Source organism: Esox lucius, chromosome 18 (assembly GCF_011004845.1).
Source record: "Esox lucius isolate fEsoLuc1 chromosome 18, fEsoLuc1.pri, whole genome shotgun sequence".
Taxonomy (NCBI): Eukaryota; Metazoa; Chordata; class Actinopteri; order Esociformes; family Esocidae; genus Esox; species Esox lucius.
In genome coordinates, this window is record NC_047586.1 from 3,614,390 (window position 1) to 3,637,393 (window position 23,004).

At 46.4% G+C, this 23,004-nt stretch overlaps 1 protein-coding gene and 1 long non-coding RNA gene across 2 annotated transcripts in view; both read left to right on the plus strand.

Annotated features, from left to right (window-relative positions):
• LOC105024890 (lysine-specific demethylase RSBN1L) overlaps positions 1-23,004 on the plus strand; it is a 47,345-nt gene that overhangs the window by 13,933 nt on the left and 10,408 nt on the right. The window contains exon 3 of the mRNA XM_010895163.5: positions 1,502-2,229. Coding sequence (XP_010893465.2) covers positions 1,502-2,229 — 728 coding nt within the window. The remainder of the gene's footprint in view (positions 1-1,501; positions 2,230-23,004) is intronic.
• Positions 6,023-8,852, plus strand: LOC117593293. Its single transcript, XR_004574733.1, has 2 exons — positions 6,023-7,792; positions 7,896-8,852. It is a non-coding gene; the product is annotated as an uncharacterized LOC117593293 (long non-coding RNA).

A 23,004-nucleotide genomic window follows, 5' to 3' on the forward strand; every position in this document is an offset into this window, starting at 1 on the left:
TTAAAGGGATACATTTGGCTTTTGAGATTTTTTTCCCCCCTACGTAAGCTTTTGAGATTGGCTGGCCAGTACCTGCGCATTGACAACTAGCAATTGCGCTAAGCTAACAATATCCTATGGCTCAACTTTTTGCCCAGAGTCTCACTCTGGGCAAACAGGAAAATACTCCAAATGTAAACGATGTCTGGCACCCTTTGGGTGTGAGTACCTTGGAGGGTATTTTCGCTTGTTATGCTTGTGAGGTTTGGTTCTGGTAAACCCTGAGTCATTTCACCCACAACCAACACATTCATTATCTGCTTTTCCCCCCGTTTGTGAATACTTGAGTGTTCTGGCCTTACAGTCACAACCTGTGTGAGAGTAAAACGGCTGATCTAGGATCAGTGTGTGCTTCAGGTCATAATGAATGTAGGGGGGGGCTGGATAGTCACTTTGTAGTGAATGATGAAGCGTTATTGTTTCTCCCTGTACGTTCCAAATTGTTGCTGTCACTCAGGAAAATGACTCATATTTATTGGATCTTTACACTAAATGCAGTATGTACAAAACATAATGGAGCCATGTATTATTATTTTTTTTAAACTGAGTTGGTTTTTCCTTCTGTGCTGGTCTTTTTCAATATTCCAGTCATAACTTGCATTCATATAGGAATGTCCTGTGTCCAGAGAGGAGAGCACAAATAGAGACGATATGTTCCACCCGTAGAAAAGTTGCTGCTCACAGGCAACAGCAGGTAACCCAACACTAGCTCATCTGCCAACGTTGGATGCTGTCCTGGTTCTGATCAGATGCCAAACGGCCCACTTACTGCAGCCCTGTCTCTCAAATAGACGTCTCGGCCCCAAATGGCACCTTTAGCAGGCCAGTAGCCTCCTCAATCCCTTTGTGTGTCCTGGTCAAAAGCAGTGCACTAAATGAGGAATAGGGTGCTGTTTGGGACCCGCTCTGAGTGTGCGGTGTGCGTGCCGCAACGGCTGAGTGGTGCTCTTCCCCGTCCCTAAACCCTGAATGAGACAGTCCTAAACCGGGTGGTTTGAATGCTGATTGGCTAAAAGCCTTGGTATATATATTTTCTTTTTTTTTGGGGGGGGGGGCGGGGGGGGGGGGGTGATACATGGCCAATATGCCATGACTTAAAGCTGTTCTTTGGCCTGATTCATTGAGGAGTGCCTGGATACAGCATTTAACTGTAGTATATTAGTAATATGTCACAAACCCCCAGAATGCCTTGTTGCCAGTATACACCTGCTACCAATGAGAACATCTGTTATGCTAATGGATGTATTGACGGCCATAACTACTCCCCTGGGCTCTGGACTAGTGTAACAGGTCAACCAGAGAGTCTTGTCCTTGTTTCCGCAGGGCCTCTATATTGATTCTCCAGGTTATAGACGTGTCCTGGGTAGTAATGAGTCTACGCATCGGTCATCATTGTTATAAACAATCTTTCTCCCTTTCTCTCTCTCTCGCGCTCTCGCTCTTTCTCTCTTTTTCTCAAAAGGTGACAAGGAAAAACCCCAAATAAACTCTGAGGAGCTGCAGATCAAAAAGGTGAAGAAGAAAAAGAAGAAGAAACACAAAGAAGGCGAGCGGGAGAAGGAGCGGTGGAGAGGCCCTAGGATGTACAGCCGGTCCAGCCAGACCACGAGTGCAGGTCCCCTGTCTGAGCTCCACGCCGGCCTTCTCTCCAAACAGCACCATCACACCGAGTTCAAACCCCCGCTGCCCGTCCACCACCATCACACCTCCGCCGCTATCAAGCAGGAGAGGACCTCCGGCAGTCTCTCCCCGACCCTCTCCAGGTCTCTGTGGAGCGGCCTCGGCAGCTTGGACACGGTCTGCCCTCTGAAGTCCGCTCCTCAGACCCCCGGGTTGCAGCCACGGCGCCCCCACCCGGGCTTTGAGAACCTGGAGTTTGCACAGTTTGTCCACGTCGAGGAACAGCCCAACGGCGGCGCTCTGGTGGCCCATGCCTACTGCGGCGAGCTCTCGGCCCTGTCTCCGGCGGAGATGCAGAGGTTTGCCCAGGAGTTTGTGACCCTGGCCTTCAGTGAGAACCCGTCCACCCAGGCGGCTCACTACGTGATGGGCATCATTCACGGGGCAGCCTCCTACCTGCCCGACTTCCTGGACTACTTCTCCTGGAAATTCCCCTCGTCGCCGGTCAAGATGGAGATCCTGGGGAAGAAGGACATAGAGACCACCACCATGCTCAACTTCCACAATCAGGTGAGGATGCTGGCCTGGTCCGTTTATCATCTGGCCTGGTCCGTTTATCATCTGACCTGGTCCGTTTATCATCTGACCTGGTCCGTTTATCATCTGACCTGGTCCGTTTATCATCTGACCTGGTCCGTTTATCATCTGACCTGGTCCGTTCGATGATCTGACCGGGTCAGTCTTGTTTTAGGATCTTGCTACTGTAGCTACTTCACTGGCCTTGTGTTTGTGTGTTTTTCTGTTTGTGTGTTTTTCTGTGTGTGTGACAATCACACTCTTCCTGGTTGATGAAATGCCAGCCTTATTTTGTGCAGGTCTCAGTTTGTAGAGCTTGGGGCTTAAAGCAGCAGCGTGGTGGGTTCCACACTCGTCGAGGGCCAGGAAGAAAAAAACCTACACGTTCACCGCTAAGAACATCTGCTTACTGATCTGTTTAACGTTGAGTAAAGGACGTATGGATTTCTAGGTAGATGGGTGTAGCTGAATGAACAACCAGCAGTAAACCTTTGTGTGTAAAACTGGTGTAGGAGGCACGCTTTTATAACATGTCCTTGGTTTTCCCCGGATGTGCAGGGCTCAGGAAAAGGCTAACGAAAAGGCTCATGTGTGAAATGAAATCCACTTAGGGATATCTTAGGAATAGCTCTTGTAATGTTGAGAGGGCTGTAAGCTGACGTCCTCCAGGCCCATTTGAAGGGTTTTGTTCTGTGCGTATGATTGAAATGCAGCGTTACACACAGCCTCTCATCATCAGGCTGCTATCAGGGAAATCCTTCCCCTCCGCCAGGCTGCAAGTGGCAATGAACAGATCATTTTTCTTCTTCCTCTTCTCCAAAATCCAATATGGGGCCCTTTAACAAGGGCTCTCAAGGGCTTCGGCCCAAATGGCCCCCTGCATCCTGCGTGGATGTATTTACCCTGGTGGAATGTGGCGCCCTGGATAGGGAATAGGGCATCGCTTGGGATGTGACTCGAGGAGATCTAATCAAATCGCAGTCTCTTCTCAGACCCCTCTCGCTCTCACTTATAATGCTCGCCAACATGGAACAAAGCCTGATTCTAGAACTCTGAAGTAATGCTTCCTTCTCTTGACATTTGGAGCCCCGTGATGTAATACACTAAATGTAATGTAATCCGAAACTTGGCAGCGGAGGCACAGAACACGGGATACTGGGTCCGGTTATATTTTGGCATGATCCTCACCCACCCGCTCTGTCATCCTGGCTTCAGCGTGGTTTGGGGGTAGAGCTGAGCTGTTATTTGGGATTTAATCATAACCTTTCCCAAGCTCAACCCCTGAGTTAGTACAGTGGCGTTACGAGACTTCCTGTCTCCGGGTAAGCACGCAGGAAGCCCACTGCCTCCTCCTATTCTTGCCCTGGTAACGATCGTTCTGCAGCTGATGATGTGCTAGAAACAAGGTGGACTAATCGCACGTGTGTGCGTGTATGTGTGCGTACAAGCACACACACTCTGTGCTTCAGGCAAGGCAACTGCATCATTGTCCTCACATCATTATGTTCTGATTGTCTGTAGTTTACATTGCTCCTGTTGCATTCTGGTAACACAGATTAGCGCTTCCACCGCTACAAACCGACCCGTAATGTGTACCGTTAAACGTGACATCCTGAGCGTCCATCAGTCCCTTAAGATGGACTGTATCATAATGATGAAAGGGTGCAAACAATTACATTGTTGTTTCTATTTCAGGGATCCAAAAATATACATTTTTACTTTTATTTTATTTTTATTTTACTCGACGGTTATGCTGACATTTTGTCAGTTTTCTTTTAGAACGACAAGAGGAAAAAGGGATTCCATGTAAATCAGTTCGTGTAGATTGTCCTTATTGACGTTCTGTCAGATCGTCATCCATGCAGTTCTAGACTGAATTCATTCTGGAAGCGTGTCCAGTTATTAGGAGACTGACAAATAACTGAAAGATGCAATTGAAAATGACAGTACTAAGTTCCAAATGGACGCACAGTGTACAGTATCAGAACGGTGACCCACTTAATTAGCTTCACTCTTGTTTTTATGAAGTCAAGACAGCTTCTATAATGGAAAAGAGGGAGATGGGGTGGGTGTGTGTGTGCGCGCGCATGTATGTGTGTGTGCATGTGCACGTTCACTCGCATCTAGTTGCCCTTGTGTGCAAGAGAGAGAATACTGCAATTTGGAAATAAACAGAGGCCTTCATTTCAGGTCAAACAGATGGAAATTGGTCTAGTTTGGAAGCTGGGCCGTTTGGGGGAAGGGGCATTACAGAACAGCCAGTGTGTGGAATAATACCAAAACACAGAAAGCAGGATTTAGCATTTTTCTGCCTCTTGTGTCTCTATTCAGTGTAAATCAATATAATAACCAAAATGTCATAGCTAAAAAGATGAATTATTCTACTGTGGGAAATCACGTCTGTGATTATTCTAATGCTATAAATCTGCAAACATATTCTTTTTATCTCAATATGTTAATTTCTCTGACTGAAGGTTTCATTATTAAATAGTGACAGGGTCTGACATCAATGAATAGTGAGGTGTGTGGGTGTGTGATCTGCAGCCAGTCTGGCCAGTTTGAGCGGCGACCGGTCTAATGGCCAGCGTAGAGAAGCTGTCTCTGCGCGTCACGGGATACCGTGCTCTGACACAGACCCCTTGTGTCCACCGGTAAGCAGATATACAGCGTGTGGCTCGGTTTTTTGTGTTCCATGTAAGCGCTGCAGGGCTTGGTCACATGGCATTTTAGATGTCCTGGGTGGGTGAGAGTTCGGGCTCCTGTGATGTACCGGCCCATTTAAACTACTCGCTTTGGGGCCCTGCGGTTCCTTACCGTGCCGTGACATACCCGGTCAGGGTTCTCTCTGGGGTTCAGTGAGGGGACCCAGGGTAGCATGCTGAAGGCTCTAGAGCTTCTGATGGGTCCTCTTGACAACATCATTAGTGTTGTTGGTCCATCACGTGTCCACGGGTATGTGTATGATGTTCTCAAAACAGTCGACTCTACTGTTGCTCTGCAGATTCTGATATTTCCCTCTCTGCTGCCTAAAGGAAACATTGTTGCTTTGCTGACGTTCATGGAAAGATTGCTGTCCCGGTACCATCATGCCAGGTTCCATAGCTCCTCCCTAAAGGCTGACTCCGTTAGGTGTTGATGTTTGTCAGACCTTCAACTGACATGTAAACTGAGAGTAAAACAGAGGACTGAGGACACACCCCTGGGGGACCCCGGAGTTAAAAGTCAGGGAGTAAAGCAGAGGACTGAGGACACACCCCTGGGGGACCCCTGTGTTAAAAGTCAGGAAGTAAAGCAGAGGACTGAGGTCACACCCCTGGGGAACTCCAGTGTTAACAGTCATGGAGGGGGTGTTGTTGCCTCACAGCCTGAAGTCTGCACATCGAAATGTCCATTTCCACAAGATGGTGCCCCTGACAATCAGTCTTTTGATGTGGGTTAAAACAAGCCTCTCAAAGCACTTTGCGGTGACAGTGATGAAGTCAGTCATGTCGGTGGGTGAATCCTTGAAAAGATTCCACTAAGTGTTGAGAACAGCCTTGACTAATTGTCAGCCTCCTCTGAACACAGTCTCACAGTCCATTCTGTTGTTGGGAGGGAGGGTAAGGGCAGCTCTGTGACTGACAGAGCTGTCAGACAATGATGTTGTCAAGAAGATCCATCAGAAGCTCTAGAGCCTTCAGCATGCTACCCTGGGTCCCCTCACTGAACCCCAGAGAGAACCCTGACCGGGTATGTCACGGCACGGTAAGGAACCGCTGGGCCCCAAAGCGAGTAGTTTAAACGGGCTGGTACATCACAGGAGCCCGAACTCTCACCCATCCAGCTGTTGACCTTAATGTACACATACTGAATAGTGTCACCATAAGAAGAGTGATTATCTCCTGGCCTGATTCACACACACACACACACACACACACACACACACACACACGAGAGGCCCATTCAGTGTCTTAATGATTTAATATAATTAACATTAGTCATTTCTGGTGTGAAGTATGTTCCAGTATTGTTGTGCTTAAGAACAGCGTACCTACGGTATATTACCCATATACTACCTATAACTACTATAACTTTCAGGCCATCAGCATTCAGGATCCAAACTACCAGGTTCATCACATATGTTAGAAAAAGGGTGTGTCCTGCTGTGTGTTTGATAGTGGTAGCCTCCCAAGCAGACCATAAACCTCAGTGGAAAACTGGAAAGTTTAGTTAATTTCTGTAAGGGAAATCTAGGTGGGGGCATGGCTGTGTTAGATTAATTATAATGTAGTCTACACCCATAGGTCAATGAACAGGTCAAAACAGAATCAGTTTTTCCCCCTTTGTATTTTCTAGAGTGATTTCTGATGTTATTATGTGATGGAACTGTCAACAAATAACTCGCTAACGTGCTGCTGCTAGAAACAGGCCCTAATGTAATCGGCTAGCTGAACGTGTTGTAACGCTTACCTTGTCAACTAGTTTGGGTTTCTGCTGGATATACAGTGTGAAGGAGTATATGGTTAGTTGAATACCAACAGACATTGCGGAAAAGCACTCTCAAGTGTCCTCAAGGTTCAGCTGGAAATTCCTTGGCTCTGTTCCTGGCTGTGTTTGCCAACTGTTCCCTCTTAAGCTCCTCTGGTTTAAAATGGGAATTGTCAAACACAGCTACTTCTCTCCTCAGACAGCTGTCACTCGCTAAATGAGCTGTCTGCACCCCGCACTTCTCCGTTAGAGCAATGGGCTACTGTAGCAACACTGGGCTAAACCTTTAGGGGCGACCGAATCAATGAAACGGGACATGAAAGTACATCAACGAAACGAGACATAAAAACATTTTATTTCACTTCGCTGCCAACTTATTTCAGAAGTTATCCCTGCCTGTTCGATTGGGTATTCGGCAGGTCTTTTTCATACACTGATAATGAAATGTTCATTTCTCCTCTGTTTGCTTTTTTTGAATACTAAAATATATATAAATGGTTAAGGTTATTCCACTGCCCTTTCTACTGGTCTGTTGAACACAAAAAATATTGTAAACTGACATGCTGAAGGAGTGGGTGGGAAGCAGAGACAGCCGACCCTGGACACCACAGCAGGATGCCGACGAGTCGGAGTAACTTAGCAACATCATTGATGAACCACCAAAGGCACACTTGTCTGTTTTCAAATTCAGAAAGACACGGAGTTCAACGGTTTTCCCCCAAGTCGTTCCTTAATATTCATAAAGCGTCTCCGAGTCAAAGCGCTGATCAAGGATAATGTCCTGCCGTCTATGTAATATTCATTATGATCCATGTCAAAATCTCCCACTCAGAGACACTTGGGATATGACTCCAGAGGCTTCCAGTTTAGCCTTTAAACAGACAGATGCCCAGAGCCTCTCCATTCCTGGGGTTGCAAGTGAACCGGGCTCCATCGTAACTATTCGGTCAGGTCACACATCTCCTTCGTTCAGCACAGTAGGTGTGTCTGTCTGTTCCCGTCAGCCTGAAGCTCTCGCAGATCAATGTCCCATCAGTTCTCTGCTGCTCACCCAGCTGTCAAGGTCTCCCTCTACACACACACTCAGACGGTTGGTATGAGCGCGCGCACACACACCATGCAGACCATAGGGGGTTAGGGGCAGAGGCCAACTTGTGATTGTAAATATATTTTCTTTTCTTTTATAACTGCAGCTGTGGGGGTCGGGTATTTGGCTGCGCAACCTGGCGTGAGCTCACAGGCTCCAAACTGTTTCGCTGTGGGGGCGGTGTCGGCGTGGCAACGCAGTAGCCTGACCGCAAAATTACATTTACATTGGTAAAACCAAGGACGTGGAACTAGCTTCCTTGGCTGGACTTGGTAGAGTTCAAGACATACGCTCAAAACCGCTGAAGCAGCTTCATCTGGTGGTGGACACATACTGCCAGGACCATGAACCACTGCAGCCTCCTGACCATCCACCATGTGTCCGACCTACTGTTTATCTCCACGTTGGGTCCTCCCTGTCACAAATGGGACCCAACACCCCACGTGAAGATATGGTTTTGGTTAAAAGAAAAATTTAACTGTGTACTGACAAAATAGGTGGTGGAATTTGGTGACTTCCAATTTGAATTGGGTTAGCTAATATCTAGGCAGTTGTCTTGCTAACTTGAACATACACTTTGTTAAATTTTGTTTGTTTTTAGTATGCCTTCAGGGACTGTGTCATTCATGTTCTCTAACATTGGCATCAATAGTTTGCACTTGTTGCAAAAAAAGCATTCCATTTCAGTTGGCATTAGATTGCATGATCCACAACTACACCACCATTCTCCAGATATTCTGGCCTAGGGTTGGGGATTAACTTGTTCACCATCACCCCCCTCAGCTGCTGTCCAAGCCTCTAGTTCGGTCAATTCATCCTCTGTGTATTCTGGTTCGAACAAGCAAGGCTCTATCCCCCCAAAAGTGTTCTTCCTGGTCGTATTCAGTCAGACATACATATCAAGCAAATAAAGTATCACTGTTGGGGGTGAATATCTACGACACAATGGGTAACTTGCTTTCTAGGTAACGAATGCTAACTTGTTTACTGTGACCAATTGTGAAGTGTACACTTGCGCTTGCCAAAAGATCAATAAAAGATGGGTACTTTGTGTTTACAGTCAGTTTTGTTCACCATTGTATCAGTTTATTTGAAAATGAGATTAAATTGGAAAAATAAAATGTTATTTTGAGGAATATAACATTGTCAGGTTCTTTGAGGTGAACAACGCCATTAGTCTTAATTTGGAGTGTTTTGGAGTAGTTTTCCGCGTGCAAAGCAGCTTTTGTCAAACGAGACGCACGGTTTCCATTCATGAATTTGGACAATGACGATAATGCTAATTACAGACTGGACAGAGCTGAATAATGGATTGCTTAGAAAAATTACTCTGTGCCTTCAGGAACGGCTCAGGGTAAGTTGACTTTTACACAAATATGAATCTGGGCTGAACCCTCCCTTTAAATCTACATTCAACAATGTTCATATCAGTTGGTTGTCTTGTGTGCGAGGGTTGCACTAATGAGATACTGGCAAGTTCATCACATTACTTTTGTTAAAGGAGCACCTTGGGGTGTTGAAATGAAGGACTAGTTCACTGTGTATTCAATTAAGTTTGCTCTCTACAAAGTATAGCCTAGCTGGTGCCAAAAAGCAAGCAGTACATTCACTCACAGTCACTGTCATTATGGCAGAAAGAGAAATTGGACAAGATTAACATCTGCAGCATCTAATTACAGAGGAAAGCAATATGCTCTTAACGTAGGAAAATATACTCTGTACTGGAATGAAGGAAAGCATAGCTGTGTGGCTGTAAACTTCGGGAGTAGTTTGCTAAGCTAACTTTTCGCAAAGCTGCTGGCCAAAGCTAGCAACATATGACTAGATTGGGATGGATACTTTTTTTTTTTTTTAAACAAATTAATTGAGTATAAAGTTAAACTTTTGGTCTGGCAGTTATATGAGGACAAGAAACCAAATAAATTAGACACCCAGGACATTTGGGATTTTGGAATTTGAAACGCAAAACCGGTTCCAAGTCCTGTTAAAGTGCCCGCTGGACTGCCATAACCCCATAATGAAAGGTTATAACTACCTCATTTGATGTTTTGAGAAATACACGGCCTTGCAGCATATTTTGACGATTGAACGTGCGTTTGTTGCACTGCCGCCATAATGCAAGGACCGTACTCCCCTGTTGCTAGTTTGACCATATGTTCCAGGACGTGGTGGGGCCTGTGTTGGCGAGCCATCTGCAAGCTGTAACATTTTTGGGTAGTTGTCAAATGTGAAAGCGTAGTTAGCTTGGGTAACCAGCTGGCTTATGTTTGACATCGCCTTGAAACTGCTATTATTAGAAATACGTAGGACATTGCTAGCAACCGTTATTACACCAGGTAAGTATGCTAACAACATATTTTAGAAAAACCCGAACTGGAAGCAGCTGGGGTTAACCGTTCCTCACCGTGGCAGAATAACCGTGATTTTCACCTTGGGACTGGGGGTGTTAGAACCAACGCTCTTTACCGCTAAATGGTACGATAGGAATCTGACGCCACTGACATCTCACCCTGCTTCAGGAACTGTAGTTGACCCATAGAGTGAGCTCTGTAGACGTGCGCAGTGAGGCTTTAACCGTGTCAGTGGCTGTGAGGCTTTTCTAATGGCCGAGGGATGGTGAGCGAGGCGTGTAGTAGGTGTTACTCATCACTGGAAACGATGTCTCCCAGGATTACTGTTGCTCTCTCTCCTTATGTTGCCATTCCCTTTCACTTGAGCCTGTGTTCTATGACGTTCCCTGAGTTCCCTAGCAACAAGCGTTTTTTATCCCTGAAAGAGTGTTATGAAAAAAGGAAAGACTTTTGTGGGGGTGGGGTTGGGGGGGGGGGGGGGGGGGGGGGCACTGACTGCAGATGATGATGCCATGTCCTGTTAGGAGAAACATGCCTTGTCATTATCTCCCGTTGACCTTTTGGAGAAATGTTTCTCCCTGGTTTTCGTGGTGAATTATTTTCCCTGTCGGTGTCAGTCACAATTTCGGAATTACAATATTCTTTATTAGCTACATGCATTTACACACACATCCTGAATTACACTTGGTGTAAAAAGGCTGCTGGTCGTAAACAACGTGTGGGTGTGGTGTGTGATCCATGTTTATATGGACCAGATGTCCCCACAAAGATAAAAAAAACAACTTGAAAAATAGGTTCCCACAAGGTTATTTGGCCTGTCTCAGGGTTAGGGGAAAAGTGGCCATGGTGTGGGAACGGTAAACGGGAATAATAAATACCACATTACCTCTCTCAGACCCTTGGCCTTGCCAGTTCTGCATTTGGCTGGACGGTAATCGTCATGGTAGTAAATAACCAGGAGTCCTGTGGAATGACAGCTACCCATGTACAGGGCAGGAGAGGAGCTTGGCTCTACAACAGCAGGTTCAGTTTAACAGAGAGGTATTTCCATGCGCCCTGAGGAATTGTACATGTGCTGCTGTTATGATATTGATTTGACTCTCCTGTAGACACCCCATCTACTGCCAGAAAGACAGACCTGCAGGCAGGTATAATGCTGTTGACAGGAACATGTCATTAAACACAGATGGGTACTACCATGGATCACTTCTGGGTTGGCTGGTGGGTTGGATATTTTTTGACAACAAGATAAGATTTTCGTTTTTTTGGGGGGGATTCCCAAAGTGCTTACACTGACTGTGAAGCAAGATGAAACTGGTCAGAAACTGCAGTTTCTCTCCTTTTTGAAAAAGTAGCCTTTGGACCACACAGAGGAGAAAGAAAAGAAACGTACATGTATAAAATGAAGTCACATTAGCCTGTAATCAGCATTTTGTGCTGTGTGGCGATGGATCATTTGACTAATGTTTTTAATATGCTGTGTTCTCACATCCCAGTGTTCCTGTAATCACGCTGATGAGGTCAGGGATGTGGTGGAGCCGAGGTGCTTTGGCTTAGTGTCGGGGGACCAGATTGGAAAGGATGGGGTTTTATGCGTTACCATGTAACGGTATACACCAGCCAACTTTTATTACCAACCAGGTAACAAGAAATACATTAAGCCAACCAAAAAAAAAACACAGCAAGCATGAAAATAATCTCCAGTCAAAGCTCTTCTCTGTCCTTGCAGCCCATTGGTGGAACCAGTTTTCGCTTGAATATAGCACTGCACCCCATTGGTGGAACCAGCTTCTCCTTGATTATAGGACTGCAGAGTCCCCGCCCATTTTTCAAGAACTCCTGAAGCCCTATGTTTTCATAAAGACTATATCAAATAAATCCACACCCCTCTGTTTCCTGATACTACTATTACTACAGCTACTACTACTACAGCTAGTATAACTACAGCTACTACCACTAAAGCTAGTATTACTATAGCTTTTACTACAGCTACTACTACTACAGCTAGTATTACTACAGCTACTACCACTACAGCTAGTACTACTATAGGTATTACTACAGCTACTACTACTACAGCTAGTATTACTTTAGCTATTACTACTACAGCTGAGAATACTGCTAGTCCTCTTCCACCTATCTTTTTTAAGACTAATACACTAGCCGCAGGTCAATCTGGATGAGAATGTCTATCAATGACTAACATTTAAATGTGAATAAAAAACTATATATGAATCCCTTTGGTTAGGCAGTTTATCCATTTTATTTTAACTGCATTCTCTTTACTTTGCCATCCTTGAGGATGTTGTAATTTTCTGTGAATACCACATTTGGTTGTTAGTAAACATACCGATGATTTTAGGCTGCCAAAGAGATAAAATTTAACTTAATTAGCTCTTGAACATTGTCTCCTCTGTGTTTAGGCTTGTTTAGGTGGACTTGGGATACTTATGCTTTCTTGTGTCTCCCTCAGAAGTGGAATTTGCGTTTGTTTAAAAAACACATCAACATTTTTCAAAAAGAAGAACACCCTGCTTGCTATTTGTGATGGTGCTGGTACAATCATTTTGTCGTGTTTCAGGTCTTACGTTTGTAATGGGCATATGCATAGGATACACGAGGCAACATAAACAACACAATTCTTACTTACAGGTATTTTGCCCAACGACGCTAGAAACAACAAAAAAATGTATGATGATATTGTTATTATTATTATTATAATTTTTTTACTACTAATTATACTAATAGTAACAGTAATAATTATAACAAAAAGCAAAACAACATGTTTAAAATGAGTATGGATTAGTGTGTACATAAGTGTCCGTGTTTGCTCCCACTGGGGGTCTACATGCGTGGTCAGACCAGGCGCTACACAGTCTGATGGCCTCCAAATAGAAACGCTCTTCGAGCCTCTTGGAGTGAGACCCTACGCTTCAATGCCGACCCTGTCGGGCCGACGGTCAGTGAATGGAAGACATTGTGAAAAGTGTAGATAATCAAGGTGTTTGACCGGAAAGCATGTCCAAATAATGTTGTAACGGTTGTAGTCCTTACAGGAGAGACCTAAAGACAGAGGAAGAATAAGACATCCAGGAATGGTTGAGAGAGACCGATTAGGCTGTTATGGAGAGTCCATTGAAGAGAGATCTGAGTCACTTTCAAAACTAGTCAAATGGTGAGAAATGAAAACAGCAGCTGGTGGAGGGCCCATCTCAATTTGAGCAGTTTACTCCTAAATTGTGGCCATTTTGTGGGTTAAAAGTTGCAACAAGCTTTAAGAAGTTGTTGTTGGTGTGTTTATTGGCAAAAGGGCTGTGCGACCAAGTTATAGCTACTAATTTTGTCTTTATTTTCTAATTACAATTTGTAAACTTGTGTTTCAGATAACTATTGAACACTGGTAGAGGGAACATCGCAATGACATCGACCAAAAGTATGACAGATTTCATTCCTAAGAAATAAACCAAACAATTAAAATACTAACAGGTTGAAAAAAAACTAATAAAACAGCAGGACCAGTATGACCGCCCCTAAATGGACAGCCAGTCCAGTGTGCCAAAGATCTTTATTTTTTCACAATTCCAAGATTGAAAAAAGTAAAAAATTAAATAGTTTGTGTCTTTTATATTCCGTAAATTGGTTTCCAAATACCCTTTTCTTAATCTTTTTTCTTTTAAGGGGTGTCCGGATTTGTGTCTATAAATGCGATTGGGTATTTAAAAACCCTAACAATCAAAGCCAAACAATTTGCTCTACAGCGTTATAAATGATGATCACACACCACGTGAATCAGTGGCAGAGAGCTCATTGAGCATCTCAGTGAGAGCGATGCAAATGGTTCGGGACCAAAGCAGTTTTTGGAAATCCAGCACAACTACAAAGTAAATTCAATTGTCCCTTTTTTCCCATCGCTTGACATGCCAAGGCAAATACCCTCCCACTCCAGCCTTGGCCCAACGTCTCCTCACAGCCTCCTGTCTTCCTTCAACACACCCTGTCCTCACAGCCTCCTGTCTTCCTTCAACACACCCCTCTCCTCACGGCCTCCTGTCTTCCTTCAACACACCCTCTCCTCACGGCCTCCTGTCTTCCTTCAACACACCCTCTCCTCACGGCCTCCTGTCTTCCTTCAACACACCCTCTCCTCACGGCCTCCTGTCTTCCTTCAACACACCCTCTCCTCACGGCCTCCTGTCTTCCTTCAACACACCCTCTCCTCACGGCCTCCTGTCTTCCTTCAACACACCCTCTCCTCACGGCCTCCTGTCTTCCTTCAACACACCCTCTCCTCACGGCCTCCTGTCTTCCTTCAACACACCCTGTCCTCACGGCCTCCTGTCTTCCTTCAACACACCCTGTCCTCACGGCCTCCTGTCTTCCTTCAACACACCCTCTCCTCACGGCCTCCTGTCTTCCTTCAACACACCCTCTCCTCACGGCCTCCTGTCTTCCTTCAACACACCCTCTCCTCACAGCCTCCTGTCTTCCTTCAACACACCCTCTCCTCACGGCCTTCTGTCCTCCTTCAACACACCCTCTCCTCACGGCCTCCTGTCTTCCTTCAACACACCCTGTCCTCACGGCCTCCTGTCTTCCTTCAACACACCCTCTCCTCACAGCCTCCGGTCCTCCTCTCCATCCAGCCGGCACAGCTCCACATCCAGACCTGAGGGGGATTGTAGCCCTCTGCCCTGGACAGAACAACCAAAGAGAGACAAACTGCGAGACAGAGAGATAAAGAGGCTGAGCGAGGGTCAGAGACTGACTGTCCGGCCGTCTGGGGAGAGAAGACAATATCCCCGGTCCAGAAGTCTTCAGTGTTTTAGTCTGGAGTAATATTGATGCTAACACAACCAGATACACTAAACGTTCCCTCACAAGACCGAATGAACGTGCGCGTCAGCCATCGAGAATTGAAAATATGCATTACGTGATCCTTGGACGCTGCCATTGGAATGCGACGTGATGCAACGCAAGTTGTACAGCAGCTGTCTTTTATTTGTAAGGAATTTTAGAAGCCAATCCTTAATGGCTGAATGCTGATGGCAACGTCAGACACTCGATGGCTTTGGTGTTTCAGTCTGTGTTCTGTTGCTAATAACTGTGTTAGTGTTTCAGTTTGTGTTGTGCTGATTTATAGCTGTGTTAGTGTTTCAGTTTGTGTTGTGCTGATTTATAGCTGTGTTAGTGTTTCAGTTTGTGTTGTGCTGATTTATAGCAGTGTTAATGTTTCAGTCAAGTATTTCAGTCAAGGTTTCTACTGATTTATAGTGGTGTCCTGCTGAGCTTTGGGCCGTGTCCTAGTTGAGAGCCTGTGACCGTGGACTCTGACGATGCCTGTTCAGCTTGGGGAGGCCAGGGACACTGGCCAGCTCCGCTCACATCTCACTGTCTGGCAGCAGTTGCACTTTGAAGAACCAGACGGTTTTCACACTTTATTCATGCTGTTCCCCCACGGGAAAACAACCCACAACCTGGGGTTGCAAGCACCAAGCTCTACTAACGCTCTACCCTTCCCAGCCCCTCTGTGTCAATTCAATTTGAAGAGCTTTATTGCCATGAGAAACATTTGTTTATATTGCCAAAGCAAGTAAGGTTTGAGGTTTATATTATGCGCTATGCACAGTAGTGAAAATGTGCAGATAGTTGTGAGTAAGCCTGACAAAGGAAACCAAACCCAGGGACTGCTGGTTAGGTTGATGGTCCTCAACTGGTTCTCTCTCTGCAATTTAATTGACTTTGTCGGCATGGGAAACATTTCCCTAAAATGGAAAGTAAGCTGGAATAAATGGGGAGAATGAAAACGAAGTGAACGTGACACGCACGTGGAACATTCAAACGCGCCGGGTCTTCTCCTAACCTCCGTCCCACTTCCTGTCATTTCTCTCCTCTCTCTGTGTGTTAGATGTGACCATGAGGTCCTGGTCCATTCATTGTGCTGCACGTATCTGTGTGATCGTGCTGCTGTAGGTTGTTAGTAGGCTGCAAATCACATCCCTCCCTAGTCAGATAAACCCTTAACAACAACGCTACTGTTATCCTCCCTCTCTCCCTCCCTCCCTCCCTCTTTCCCTCCCTCTGATTCTCACTCTGCTCTTTCTGATCATTCTTGTCACCTCTCTGTTGTCAATAAGGGTAAAACGCAACAGCTTCTCTTGTTCTGAGCCCCCCCCCCAACTCCCCCCCCCCGCCCCCCTTTTGCCCCCAAGCAAAAACGGGCTGCTACCTCCATGTGATGGCTGTCCTCTCTTGCGGGAGATTAGGAAATTCCTCACGGTCTGCGCAAACACCATTTTCCAGGCTGCTCCAGAAAACCGTTGAGGGAGTGAGAGTGCAACAGAACGAAACGGGAGGCCTAAAGTGAGGAGGTGCCAGGTTTTCTCCTGGTTCTACAGTTTTTACCCCTGTGGGCTCTGATGCTGGAAATAAGAATTCTTCAGTTTTCATGTCAGAGGCTGTGAACTATACCCCCACCCCATCTCATCCCTCCCCCTCTCCCATCCCTCTCCCCCTCTCCCATCCCTCTCCCTTCTCCCTCCCCTCTCCCTCCCCTCTCCCATCCCTCTCCCTTCTCCCTCCCCTCTCTCATCCCTCTCCCTTCTCCCTCTCCCATCCCTCTCCCTTCTCCCTCTCCCTTCTCCCTCCCCTCTCCCATCCCTCTCCCTTCTCCCTCCCCTCTCTCATCCCTCTCCCTTCTCCCTCCCCTCTCTCATCCCTCTCCCTTCTCCCTCCCCTCTCCCTTCTCCCTCTCCCATCCCTCTCCCTTCTCCCTCTCCCATCCCTCTCCCATCCCTCTCCCTTCTCCCATCCCTCTCCCATCCCTCTCCCTTCTCCCTCCCCTCTCTCATCCCTCTCCCTTCTCCCTCCCCTCTCTCATCCCTCTCCCTTCTCCCTCTCCCATCCCTCTCCCTCTCCCATCCCTCTCCCATCCCTCTCCCTTCCCTTCTCCCATCCCTCTCCCTTCTCCCATCCCTTTTCCCATCCCTCTCCCTTCTCCCATCCCTTTTCCCATCCCTCTCCCTTCTCCCATCCCTCTCCCTTCTCCCTCCCCACTCTCATCCCTCTCCCTTCTCCCTTCGTGTTAAGCTCTTTGTGGCTGTTACCATAGTGACTCTCGTGAGAGTTTTTACAGTGACCTCGTATTTGCGTGCCGCTCTTCTTGCTCTCTCTTCATCTCTAACATGCACGGGGGGGAGACACACACACACACAGAGTGCCCTGAGGTCCTTGCCGTGAGTGAACCTGTCCCGAGCTCACCCTGAAGCCAGAGAGGCCCAACAGGAAAAGCCGAAGTGGGACCTCCTCAGACAGTCATCTGGGTCTGGTGTTCCTTATATGGGCTGTGTGGACTCGGATAAGATGACATCACTCAGGGGCTGGAGGGATCGCGATGGCCCTGGCTGGAGTGCTTCTGTAAAATAGCGTTTGTTTTTGAGGGGGCGTTAATGTTCCCAGTTGGCTCCCCTACTTGAAGATCATCAGAACAGCTGCAGAGGCGGGGGTAGTGGAGGTATTCATTCCCTTTCATGTAATTTTAAGGTGTTTCAGGTGCGCCTTTCTCTCTCTCATCGCCCAGCTATGGTATCTTATAACCTTCACTCAATAAATTGACTTGCGTGAAAAAGATGAAATGAACAGTTAGGGTTTCTGAAGGCTGTGGATTGGCTGTGGATCGGAAGGGTTCCGTCGTGCTGATTGGACGAGTCCCTGGCAGCCTTGACGGGGGTTTGGTCAGGTTGGGTGTCAGGCAGTGTCCTCTCACGCCACGGGTGTCTCTGGTACCCGCTGTCACAACGCTGTAGCTTGAGGTTTTACCCCAAAGGGGTCTCTGTAAAGCACTTTGTGACAACTGCTGTTGTAAAAAGGGCTTTATAAATACATTTGATTGATAGATAACCTCTAGGGAAAATGTTATCTCCTCTTTACCCATGCCTTGGTTGATTCTGTTTCCGCTACAGGTTCTGGTCAGTCGGTGTAATCTCTAAAGAGTGCTTTCCTGTTGGTTGCGTGTCCGCTGGATTTACAGAGAAATGTCTTTAAATCCCAATTGGAACATTACCGGAATCACTGGGGGTTAGACAGGAACTCAAAGGTAAACTCCAAGAAGTAAGTCATGAAAATGCAGGGATCTGGTAGAAGTTTTCAGATTTTTGTAACCCTGGATTGCCTGTTTACATGTATTTACTTTCCTGTTACCCAAGCTAACCTGCCTCCCACCCTCGTTTAGTCTGAGAACACAGAACAGCTGTGGCCATACAAAAAAAAAAGAGGTTTAGAAAACAGAACAGATTTCACCTGAGGGGGTGCAGCTCCAAATTCTTAATGCCTCATGTGGCCTTCATCTCCCCACCCCCCGAAAATAAATAATTTCCCCTTCATCCCTAATACCTGTTCGTACGCTTTTTTTCTCATTCTTGCCTCGATGTGTTGCCCGCTGCATTTCCCCGGGGAGTGGCAGTCAGGTGTGAAGTCACCGTGAGCCAAACAGAACAGCTGTTGGCCACAGACACACAGCAAACAGCCGTGCTCAGACGCTGTGCCTCCTAATATCCAGCTAATTGACTCCGCGGGTAATCTCATTTACGTCACGCCTTCACGTCAGCGACCTCGCCTCGTAACCTTAAGCACAGTGGCGGTTTAGAATGCAGAGACTGGCGCTGCTGCTGTCCCGCCCGAAGCAAGGAGGGAGGTGGTGAACAAGAGGAGATGAAGGAAAAAGTGGAGGAGAGGAAGATGAGGAGAGAGACCCGGGGGCAGAAAAGATAAAATGGAAATGGTGGGAAGAATAGTTTGTGAGATGATGACTCAAGCAGATGTTTCGTGTCACTCTTTGTCATCATTGGCCATCTCATCTTCGCTGGGCTCATTCACGGATCCTCTCAGCAAGAGAGAGAGATTGGTCGTAGGAAAAAGGAGAGATTGATCAGATGAAGAGATCATGTGGGTGTAGAGAAAAATAGATTAATTGGAGGGAGGCATCATATCAACCTAGGAGGTTGTGATACTACAGCTTGCCATCTACTGGTAAGGCTGAGGTACTACACCTTAAACTACATTAATGAAGGTAACTTTTCCAAATAGAAGAGCCTTTATTAGTGCTTAATTGCTTTTAAGCTGATGCTCCATGGTAGAGTAAGGCATATTTGGAAAGTTTGTAGGAATGCAGAATAGGAAAGTAGTATGAGTTGGACAAATACTTAAATTGCCAAAAGATCAGATAAGATTGCCAAATCATGAACCCTTTCCAGACGACCAGTTAAAATGCTCAGTTCGGAAAACAAATTGTAACATTCATCAGATTACTTTAGAAAATACAGCTGTGGCATACAAGGGATGAGGAATTGGCGGAGGGGTTCGGGAGGAGGTGGCTACAGTACTGAGGCAGTAGGCACACACTCCTCCCAAGGTACTGACAGGGGGAGAGAGGGGGAGAGAGGGGGAGAGATGCCGGGATGGAAACGGGGAGAAACAGGTCATCTCCAACCTTGACAAGCCAACTGGTGTGGAACGCGTCCGTCTGGTTTAACAGGCTCGGTACACGCCACCTCTGACCCAGGTGAGCTGAATAACGAGACCGGTTTCACTTTCAGTGTCTGCTCCCTTTCACTCTTCTTGTGTGTCTGTTGTATCTCACTTTCTCTCCCTCTCTCTGCCTCTTTGTATTTTCCAGCCCTCTCCTCCTGAATGCCGTATCACTGTGCTGTAGCTATTCACAGAAGATGGTTGATCAGTGTCTCCTCATTCAGTCACATCTGACTAGAATGAGGAGCCTGGTTGGGGATGCATTTGTGTCGCCAGTATTTAATGTGTATGTGAGTACATTTAGGTAGTAATGCTTTTTATTCTGGAACACAGATAAAGGCTCCTTTTGAGGCGATTGTATTGTCTTGTTATTCAAAAAAATATTGGATTTTGGCAGTTGAATGGGATTAAATGCATAAAGATATATTGAACAGAACAGGCCTCCCAATTTAAGTAATGTATATGTCCAATCAAATTAATTCTACAAGTAATAACAGCCAATTGCCCAAATATAAATCAGATACATTTGAAAAACTTTGATTAGATTAACATTAAAATGTGTGAAAACAGACACCCTGTTTTCATTGAATAGCCATGTTTGTCACACACAGGACTCTCGTTTCAAAATCTACCGCTTGGAACAAATCCCACCCCAAACACAAGCCTCCTGTACGGGCTTTAAGAACAGTGAGCCAAAGTGTTAGTGGGTGTGTCCGTAACCCTACGTTATGGATTCTGACTAAATGCAAAGTACACAAACACAGGCACTCTATAATGAAACCGGGTTGAGGAAAGAAAGAGGTGAGGCGTTGGATGAAGAGGGAGAGGGCTGAGGAGGTAGCCTTTGGTGTGAGGAAGATGAAGAGAACGGCGGACAAGGTGTGAGATCGTGAGGAAGGGAGACATCAACCCCTGTAGCCAGGCTTTGCCATTTCTCCCTTGGTCGTTTAGCATCAGCCCCATTGGCCTTTGCTTGGTCAACACAGTGGGCACCTTCTGCATTGCCTTACTGCGCCTTCAGTCACACAGAGCAGACCCAACATTTAACTCTCAGTCCGCTGTCTTAATCCATAACGGTTCAAATTAAGGTTCTGTCAGCTCTGATAAGGGATCGTATCTGATAAGGAATCATAGCAGAGCCGTAGGACTCAACCTCATGATAGTGGTGATGAGTCCCGTAGAAAAAGGGGATGTCGGTCCCCAGGGGAAGAGCAGAGGCAGAGTAGACCATCAGAATCGGGGTAAACACACCCCCTCAATGGTTTTAATAAACGAGTAAACACTCATTTTCTCCAATGACATTTCAGAAAAGACCACGTGGTGACACTAACAGGAAGTAGGTTTTCTGGAGATGTCCATGTGGTGACACTAACAGGAAGTAGGTTTTCTGGAGATGTCCATGTGGTGACATTAACAGGAAGTAGGTTTTCTGGAGATGTCCAGGCCACGTAGATTGACAGAGGTCTCATTTTGTATATCAGTGCCTTTATAGCATCCAGTGTGGGCGTCATCACTTAGGACATCTCCATGAAAAAGGCAGAATGTCTTGGTGGGTTTCCTAGTTTCAGCCAGCGGCAGGCAAATGACTTCATCAGCCTGCCCATTCCATTTAATACACACACAGCCAGCCACAGGGTTGCGGGTGAACTAGAGATGCATAGAAAACATAGCTGTGAGAACATGTTCCAGCATGGACATGGAAGGCATCCATCTGAATTTAGACAGAACAATTTTAAATTCATTGGCTGCTCATTCCTAATAGCCTGGTTGGTAATTGGCTTAGCCCTCCCGATTAATTTGTTGGATCAACCAATTAATTATACCACATGTACTATTGAAAGGAGGAGATAATGGATCACACTGGTCAATGAATGGAGGATTGTGTGCCAGTCGTTGACCAATCACATGCAGATTGTCCTCCCGTGTTAAATGGCTGCTAAGTAATGAAACTGGCACTGATTACAGATGACCGATCTGTCCGCAAATTGTAAAGAGACAAGTCCTCTTTCCATCTCTATGGCTGTGACACAAACCTGGTAGAGCGTCCTCAGCAGACAACCATAGAACAATAATATTAAGAGTATAACAATACCTCCAAATGTGCAGGCATATCTGTTCATTATATGTACAATACTAGTGAAATAAACACAGAGAGAAAACTTTCTGTGGAAGGCAAGTTGGCCTAGTGGTTAGGCTCTGAATGGTCCTGGGTTCGAATCCCCCTTCCCAAAAAAAATGTAAGCCATGGTGGCCTGTCCCTGAGCCAGGCAGCTTGCCTTTCCCCCCCCTTTACATCCCCCCAGGTCTCTTCTCTTTCTGGGACAGACTGCCTCACTTCCCTCCCGCTGGACCTCAGACGTCCCTGGCTCACCATTTGCTGGCTCCTCCGTGAATGGAACAAGGAGCCTGATACACAGATGGACGCATCAGCAGAAAGAAGAGGACAGTCTGGCTCAGTGTTCACTCAGACGGGTGGCCTGATCCCTGGGAAGAACAGCAGCAGACACACAGACGACACTCAACACAGAACAGACACGCAACACAGAACAGACACACCAAACAGAACACACAGAAATCCTCTGGAAGTTGCCTCCAACATCTGGTTAAGTGGCCTCAGCCCTTCGTGGATCTGTCTTCGGTTTGGGATAACTGCTCTGAACTGCCTGAGGTCGGGGGCCCTGAAGTAACAAACTATTATAGGACAGATTAGCCTCTCATCTTCCACGTCCAAAAGGCGGTGTGGAGGACAGACGCTTGAAGGAGGGATCACATCTGCGGAACAGAAGGACTATATGCCACTTCCAACTCCACGCTTCACCACCAGTTCAGTGTGTTTTGTAACGTGACTGACTGTTATGGTTCATCCCAGGGGACCTTGAAAGAGAGTTAACTACATAAAGCTGATCCTCCAGGGGGTATCGTATCCCCCCCCCCCCCCCCCCCCCCCCACGACGGAGAGTAGCTTGTTTCGGGAACTGAAACCATGGTTAAAGGGAAGATCCTAAAGCCGATTGGAGAAGAATGCTAAGGGGGAGGGACAGTTCAGAAACATTTCTGTCTCTAAACCCACCACATCTCCTTCAGCATAACCAGACCCAGGTGGGGGGGGGCAAGTGGCTGGTTTACGTATTCAAGATATTGAAGTAGTATAACGAAGGGTTTTTAAATGGCTGCCGTGCTGCCTTGTCTGTCTGCAAGCGTCAGAATTGATTTATAAACAAGCGGTCAAGAGGCAACTCGAGTACAGCAGCAGGTCTTGTGCTGGTGTGGAATCTCAGTCTCCTGATGGCCTTTCTCCGGCCTGGCATTTAGTCCTGTTGTGTATGGATGGTTTTGACATTTAGC